The sequence below is a fragment of the Oncorhynchus mykiss genome, chromosome 17 (assembly GCF_057628025.1).
Source record: "Oncorhynchus mykiss isolate SJ-2025 chromosome 17, ASM5762802v1, whole genome shotgun sequence".
Lineage (NCBI taxonomy): Eukaryota > Metazoa > Chordata > Actinopteri > Salmoniformes > Salmonidae > Oncorhynchus > Oncorhynchus mykiss.
In genome coordinates, this window is record NC_143038.1 from 58,150,838 (window position 1) to 58,159,102 (window position 8,265).

The 8,265-nt window shown below is 41.6% G+C and overlaps 1 protein-coding gene across 3 annotated transcripts; it reads left to right on the forward strand.

Annotated features, from left to right (window-relative positions):
* Positions 1-51: 51 nt before the first annotated feature.
* On the forward strand, positions 52-7,156 carry adnpa (activity dependent neuroprotector homeobox a). Of its 3 annotated transcripts, none has more exons than XM_090206078.1 (4): positions 52-3,215; positions 3,408-3,524; positions 3,740-3,832; positions 4,260-7,156. In XM_090206078.1, exons 2-4 carry the CDS (start codon positions 3,417-3,419, stop codon positions 6,456-6,458), a joined length of 2,400 nt encoding a protein of 799 aa, XP_090062204.1. In that variant the 5' UTR covers positions 52-3,215; positions 3,408-3,416; the 3' UTR covers positions 6,459-7,156. The 3 variants fall into 3 exon arrangements, with proteins under 3 accessions (XP_090062204.1, XP_021425415.3, XP_021425416.3); XM_021569740.3 differs by having other exon boundaries at positions 52-2,265; XM_021569741.3 differs by having other exon boundaries at positions 52-1,933.
* The last annotated feature ends 1,109 nt before the right edge of the window (positions 7,157-8,265 follow it).

An 8,265-nucleotide genomic window follows, 5' to 3' on the forward strand; every position in this document is an offset into this window, starting at 1 on the left:
TGCCAGACAAGGCTCCGCTGATAGCCAGGTATAGTAGTGGTAAGGTGTTGGGACTGCTGTTGGGACAGCTTTATGTAGGCCCTAACAGTTTGTAGGCACCATTTGTTACTGTAAAATAGTTAGGTGCTGGGTTTTAGGCCGGTAGCAACCACCACAGGGTGTCCGTTCAGAACATGAGGAAGCAGTAGTTCCAGATCAAGGATTTAATGAAGATCCACACACACGCATACAACACCTCTCTCTCTGATACTAATTGTGGTTATTTAGCTGCATGCACAATAACATCAGAAATAAAAGCACTTTCTTCAGAAGAGGTAAAATAAGCAGGAGAGAAAAACAGCTTGATCATCAGAATGGACACTATAGACTGCCTGAGGCTCTGCCTGGTCGGGTATTACCCTGTCCCGGGACAGAAGACTGCTTATTGGTTAATAAAATTATGATGATTGGCGTGACCTCATTCCAATAGGAAAACCAAAAGAAAGTTGGGGTCTTGGAAAGGAGATGAGTTGGCCGTTTGAACAGTTACCATTATAGTGCAATTGATGTATTGTTTAGTGTTGTGTTGTGTAGTGGCTTTGCTGGCATGCATCCCACTTTTTTTTTTGCCCCACCAAGATTTACATGATAAAATCGCCACTGATAACAACATTTTTGAATAATAATATTGAGCAAGAACGTCTTCATTTTCAGACCCTCTCCCAAGTCTCAAATCCAAAATGCTGGAGTGCAGAACCAAATTAAAAGTTGTAGCTTCACTGTCCAAATAAATATGGGGCAGCGGCGTAGCCTAGTGGTTAGAGCATTTAACTAGTAACCGAAAGGTTGCGCGATCAAATCCCTGAGCTGACAAGGTACAAATCTGTTGTTCTGAACAAGGCAGTTAACCCACTGTTCCTATGCCATCATTAAAAATAAGTATTTGTTCTTTAACAGACTTGCCTGGTAAAATAAAATATGTAGTGTTTGACCTTCATTTTCTAGTCTTGTCTCTATTGGGGGAAATAACAGTGTTTTGCATCTCAGGTGATGGGGGATGCAGTGGGCTGGGGCTTTGTGGTCAGAGGTATGGCCCCAGTTTACGTCCAGGCAGTCGATCCTAGAAGCCCTGCTGCTGCTGCAGGGGTTAAGGTAACACAAACATAGTGCCACACACAGTAATATATTAATATGTAGGCCTATTTTTTGTGACATTCTCCTGATTATTATTGTACGCCTAAGTGAGTCAGGTGAATTGAATTCTTCACCTGGATTACTGCCAGGTCACCAGGCTGGTGATGACCGGACCTCGCACTATTGTGTTGGAGGTCATGGAACCAGAAGTACCTTCAAAATTCTCCAAAACCTGCCCCAGAAATCTCCTGAACTAGCTAAACTATTGTGTTCTGTGTTTTTATTTTAGATTTGTACAAATTGATCTGTAAAGCTATATATTGATCTGTAAGATACTACTTCCAATTTCTTGGGAGTCTCTTGAAAAAATATATATCCGAGTGCATGGCTTTGTTGTTGAGCATCCATGCTGTAGATTGTTTAGTTAAATAGTATTAGCCTATTCATGGTGGTGGCTACAGTTGCTAACCTAGAGAAAAATTGGCCAAACTAACTAAAACTATATCACAGGGTCAGGGTGTATTAGCCTAGTCAAATACTTTTTATAACTAGCTCATTGTTCTGTCTGTGGCCTAGTCTTCTATGGGCCCACATGTCGTGGAATAGATGGGTGGGTCCAGTCAAAAATATATGATGCTTTTGGACCACTTTCCTTGATTTTACACCCAAGAAACATAGGTGTGACTTTTGAAACAATTAGATACTCAGTACTAAGGGAAGCACATATCTCAGAAAAAAAATATTGTAGATTTAAAACTTATCTCCCCAAACATTCACTTCCGTCTTTTCCTCCTCGCCATTTTGGATTGACTTGGCTCGGGTTAGTTGGGAACGTTCAAGAGAAGTGCTGATGATTGTCGGATTTAATTGTAACAGTCCAATTGGCCATGTATGTTGTAAAATATGCACTAGAAATCCACCCAACATACTGTGGCTATTAGCTAGCAATTCATTTAACGTATATTGCAGATGGCAGAGATTTTTCTAACTAGCTAAACCGCACCACCGGCTTGGCGAGGACGAACAACAACCGCATCATTGAGTTGGATTCATTTGTTAGCCAACGAGCTACCGTTTCTTGTTAGCTAGCATTTATCTCAGCAAACATTTGGGCAGCCAGTTTTTGTGTGGTTGGGTTCGGAGACATACCAGGTAAGATTGGTTAGAGTTGAGGCGCAGCATTTTGTATAACTAGTTATGGCGGCAAGTTAACTAGCGAACAAACATGCCTGGCTATCATCGGCTAGCTAGTTGTTCGGCTAGACGTTGGCTAGCTACTGCATGCTAGCCAGTTCGCCTTCTGCTAAACTGACGCTAGCTAACAAATAAGGTATCTAACAAGCATCCATTGTATTTTCTTTACCTCACTTCATAATGATTGCTAACATTAGACATTATAACGTTAGTTAGATAACCAACCTTTGACAAAGGATTTGTAACTAACCATCAGATCTAAGTGATGTTAGCTAGCTAAATTCGCTAACGCGTTAGGCCCATATTCGCTTTTTAGTCTTAATTTAAGGTTAGACATAAGGTTAGCACTGTGGTTAGGTTTAAAATCACTTCAAGATAAATTGCAGAAATTATGATTTTGTGGCTATGGTAAGTAGTCACGGCCGCATAGCTACATAAGGACGTTTCAGCTGTACAGGAAACCAATAGATGAGAAGAATGTTGTCCCAAAACTGAAGTCCCATCATGTCTGTGCCAATCAATGCTGTTTGTGATTTAGCTATGATCTTCGAATGCAAATAATCTTAACGTTATTGCCAAGTACCTCAACTCCATGATGATTTCATACACTGAGTTGAATGTAGACTATCGTTTTTTATTAACTTACAACGCATTCGAGTCTCTATGCAGTCGATGCGTCAAACATTACAATGTTTGTCCTCTTGCGTGCATTTCTTTGTTTGCTGAAATGCATACTTTTTAACAAGACGTTAATGAAGTAGCTACAACCAGCTCTAAGATGCCAAGTCAGCACGAATGCGCATGTGCCAATTAAATCTCAACATGGTAACGGTTGTATTTGATTAATGTTTTATTAAAACGTTTCAACAAACAAACGTTCGCAACATCAGAGGATAAACTGGTACAAGGTAAGGGTTTAAGAATACTTTTTTTGTATTGACTTCATAGCAAGTCAGTGGTTCGTTTAAAAAAACCTAGTCTGAGATCAACCCTGGATAAAATCATCATGGAGTTGAGGTACTTGGCTGGCTTTGGGTATGAGCAGGCCATATGGGTTTGACATGAGTAGTAATAGAATTCTCTGTCATTTATTCTCGCAGTCTGGAAAGATGTATCAGCTCCCTGTGAACAACCTCACTAGGATACGAAGAGCAAGAAAACAGGTGAAGGCGGCACTTTGTGACATTGGGCTGGAGTACTGTAAGGAGCAAGCGGAGGTGAGAGAAAATAAAACAAGTCATAGCTTTTACCTATCACTAAGGTTTTAGTGTGTGTGTGCGCCTAACGTAAGAGTTTCACTCATATTTTTATAGTCATTTGTGCTTCTGAAAAAATTATGGTGGTAGAAATTAATAGGCATATAATCTAATTTGACAAGTTCCAGCATACAGTACTGTGATTTCTGATCAGAATAATTGTCCCTCTCACATAGGACCTCAAAGAATTTTGCCCAGATGAGAACTATGTGAAGAATACTCTCTGTCTGGAACTTTGTTCATGGGATCCGACATTCTCAAAAACACAGGTAAATGACTCACACTAGAAAAGGGACAAGATAATTAAGTTAATTACCACTTATGTGGGCGGCAGGGTAGCCTAGTGGTTAGAGCGTTTGAATAGTAACCAGAAGGTTACAAGTTCAAATCCCCGAACTGACAAGGTACAAATCTGTCGTTCTGCCCTGAACAGGCAGGTAACCCACTGTTCCTATGCCGTCATTGAAAATAAGAATTTGTTCTTAACTGACTTTCCTGCTGTAAAGGTAAAATAAATGTAAAACAATTCTGGGGCTTGTAATGATTATAGTGCTATTTTGTTTGTCACAATCATAAATACAACTAGTTTTGGATAAAGGAGTAACCATTTCAGGTTTGTAAATGTTGTGATTACAAAGTTTGAAAAATTAAACAACGTTATTAAACTCGCCTGTATATTATTTTGTTTTTTTACAGGAGTACCGGTCAAAGCCTTTCTGCTGCACAGAGTGCAACTTCTCTTCCAAGTACTACTCGGGCTACAAAAACCACTTCCGAAATGTCCACAGGCACAACTTTGAGAACCGCATCCTGCTCAACTGCCCTTACTGCACCTTCACTGCGAGCAAGAAGACAATGGAAACGCATGTCAAGGTCTTCCACATATCTAGTGTGGCACGTCAGGGTCTAGGGGGCTACCAGGGGGCTGCTGTGGGGGCAAATAACAAGGTGGAGAAGGCAATGTACTATTGCAAGAAGTGTAACTTCCGGGACCCTCTGTACAATGTTGTGCGAAGGCACATCTACAGGGAGCACTTCCAGCATGTGGTCTCGCCCTATGTTGCCATGGTCTCAGAAACATCAGTCAAAAATGGAGCCAATGCTGTCAACGGCAACAACATCCTCTGTAAGCGCTGTCAGTTCTCCACCCGTAGTTATGAGGCGCTAGTGCAGCATGTCATTGAATATCATGAGCGCATTGGCTCTCAGGTGACAACCATGATTGGACATGCTAATGTTGTGGTGTCCAGACCGCAAAGCTATGCGATGGCCCCGAAGGGTTCTGTGATGACTGGGGGTCGTACCCTGACGTCTGAACAGGTTAGCCATATGGTAGGGGTCCATCTAAAGCAGGGACCTACTGGACTAAAGAATGTGACATGTCAGTCCTCTATTGCTGGCCAGCGTTTGACCATTCCTGGCAATGGTGGTTTGGGAGAAGGTGCTAATGCTAGTCTTACATCCCAAACACAGAAGTGGAAAATGTGCACGGTCTGCAATGAGCTCTTCCCTGAAAACCTGTACAGTGCTCATTTTGAGAAGGCACACAGGGCTAAGAAGGTATGGGCAATTGCCAAGTATATCATGAAGATTCACAACTTCACCAGTAAGTGTTTGCTTTGCAACCGATATCTGCCCAGTGACACATTGCTTAACCACATGCTGATTCATGGGCTCACCTGCCCACAGTGTCATGCCAGCTTCAATAATGTGGAGAAAATGCTAGATCATGTGGGGCAGGCTCATCCAGATGACTTTGTTGGTCCTCCAGCCGCCTCCCCGCTTACTTTCGACCTCACGATTGGGCAGGCTAAGAACAAAATCATACAGCTTATTGTTATAACCTATAACATGAAGGAACCTGTAGCTGTTCAGGAGCAGTCTATGGCTTCCCATGCCCAGAACAGCTTCCACACTCCAGTGAAGAGTATGCCTTCAAAGATGCCAGTGAATAAGAAAGACCTGCTTGCCAGAAGTCAAGCCACTGTATCTGGCAGCAATGAGGTTGGCAAGACCTTATGTCCACTATGTTTTACCATCCTCAAGGGTCCTATATCTGATGCCTTGTCACAGCATCTGAGAGAACGACACCAAGTGCTTCAGACAATGCACCCTGTGGAGAAGAAGATGACATACAAGTGCATCCACTGTTTGGGCGTCTATACTAGCAACATGGTGGCCTCCACGATCACTCTGCACCTTGTGCAGTGTCGAGCTGTGGGAAGGGCCCAGAAGGGCCTGGGACCAAAGTCTGCCTTGACACTCAACTCCTCTGGTGCAGGGTTCTTAAAGCGTCAGCTACCCTCCCAACCCATGTCTGGCTCCAAGAGGATGAAGATAAAAAATGATGTTGTATATTCCCCCATGAATATGGACAAGCCAGGGGAGGCTGTGGATCTAGTGTTGGACCCTAGGAACTATGAGCACAAGACTTATGAAGCACGCAAAGCCTTCCTCACGACCTATTTCAATCGTTGCCCCTATTTAACTTCACAGGAAGAAGAGAAGCTGTCTGCAAGCCTGTGGCTCTGGAAGTCTGACATTGCCAGTCACTTCGCTAATCGACGGAGGTCATGTGAGGGAGACTGTGAGACCAGGAAATTGAAAGTGCTACTTGGCTTTGACATGCAGGCACTCAAGGGACTGAAGCATGACATGGACTTTGAGGAGAAAACCAAGCTCCCCATCACGTCAGTGGAGAAGGCCTTTAAGTCTAGGCCGACACTTAACACAGACCAAAGAAAGCAATGCGAGACCATTAACTGTACCCTCAAGCTAAGTACTTACACAGAACCCATATCTATTGACTCGTCTGATAGTGAGTCGGAACCAGAGGACTGTTCCATTGAGAATGGGCAAGTTGACACACCAAAATCTGTGGATGTCACGTCTTAAGGAAAATCAAACCTGCCAGAAGAGAACTCTCCAAGCATTGAGGGGCCTAAAATAGAGATGGGCCCTTATCAAGATGGTTGATCAAAAACCTGAATCGCCTTCTGTTAGTTTACTACAGACTCTAGGCCTAAATAAGGTGCCTTGGGTTGGTAAGATGATGCATCAAAATGAGAGCAGCCTAAAAGACCTGCGGTACAGGGGAAGCATGAGGGTTTGGTGCAGGTAATCCTTACACTGCAGTTCTTCAGTTATAGGAAAGTCGGGGAAGGTAGGGGAGACTGACAGGACAAATTAAGACTTCATAAAGTCAGTGGGATGCTCAGTTTAAGTAAAGAATAATTACTCATTCATAAATTAGGAACTACACAAGTATAGAAAATAGCTGTTAAAACGTCTGGCTCCAGATAAAGGTATGCTGAAATGGTGCAAAAGAAGATGTATGGTGTCTGTAGCTAATATTGGTGGGAACATTGTACATATTTAGTAGGCCTACATTAGATTATGCATACATTTAGACTGTCAGTTTTAAGTAAAATTCAAAAACTTTCACTTCTTATAGGCATATGGATTGTCCTCCCATATGATGTATTATTGTCATTTCAATTTTAGAGATAGCAGGGTAACATGTATACATACCTATGTTCACTTTTGTTTAAACAAAGAAATTGGTTTAATAAAGCTTTTTCAAAGAACCTTCATTTGACTAACACTATAAAATGTTTTTGTGCCCCTCCATTATACTCCATTGTAATAAAAAAAAAATATATACAGTACCTAGGGTTGCAAAGGGTCGGAAACTTTCCGGGAAATTTTCCATGGGAATTTAAGCCCTGGATTTGGGGAATTTTGCTTAAATTCATCAAGAAGGTTAGCTTATAACAGTGAACCTTTTTTTTGTGGGATACACAAGGAAATTTTAGATCTTGTGGCATATTTTGGTTAAACTAACCTCAATTCAATGGAATTGCAACCCTCTGCAAGGCACAGTGCATTCTTCCATCACATGTACAGCTGATTCTCAAGATCTTGCATGCTAATAAAATGCTATTGAGCCCACACTACTACACTGTCTGAGCAAAGGACTACTTGCTTTCTGGTAAGTTTTAATTACAATAATGGGTGGGTGAATATATTTTGTATGACATTACATTATTTTTTTGTTAATAGTAAATGGTAGCTTACAGCAAAGTGTGTTTTAAAGCATTTCTAACTTGTTAATTTCTGCAAGTCAGTTTTTGCTACCATGTGGATTTGGACTTGCTTGAGCCTGCTAACTGAGTGTTAATTAACCTCTTTCCATACATGTTTCATTTTAAATAATTTATCTTACAAAGGAGTTTAACTGCTTAACTATTTATCTGTACAAGGAATTATATATATTGTTTTACTCATTTTCCCCCCTAATCTGTACAGGAAAATGCCACGGGCACTATCTGATGTGTGGAGACATTTCACTGCAGCTAATGTAGAAGGAAAAGTTGTGTACATTTGCCAATACTGTGCCAAATCATATGTGAAGAATGCATATGTGAGATGCAGAATCATCTGGCCAAGTGCATAAAGTTTCCTCAGTGCTCACAACAAGCAACCTCTGACAAAAGTCCCTCTACTTCTATTCAAGGTGAAAATGATGAATCGGACACCTTATCGATAGCACCAGCTCATGATCCTCCTGGAATCCAGTTTTTTTACTCAATGGAGCAATGTAATCAGAGAAATGCTGATGAATGTCTTGCTCGAGCTGTGTATGCAACTGGTTCACCTCTGCTCACAGGCCTCGTGTATTGGAAGAGATTTCTGAATGTTC

What these genes read in the sequence shown, in the direction of transcription:
- adnpa (XM_090206078.1), top strand. Translation starts at nt 3,417, where the DNA reads ATGTATCAGCTCCCTGTGAACAACCTCACTAGGATACGAAGAGCAAGA. An exon ending in ACTGTAAGGAGCAAGCGGAG is followed by an intron (nt 3,525 to 3,739) that starts GTGAGAGAAAAT and finishes CCTCTCACATAG; the next exon opens with GACCTCAAAGAATTTTGCCC. An exon ending in CGACATTCTCAAAAACACAG is followed by an intron (nt 3,833 to 4,259) that starts GTAAATGACTCA and finishes GTTTTTTTACAG; the next exon opens with GAGTACCGGTCAAAGCCTTT.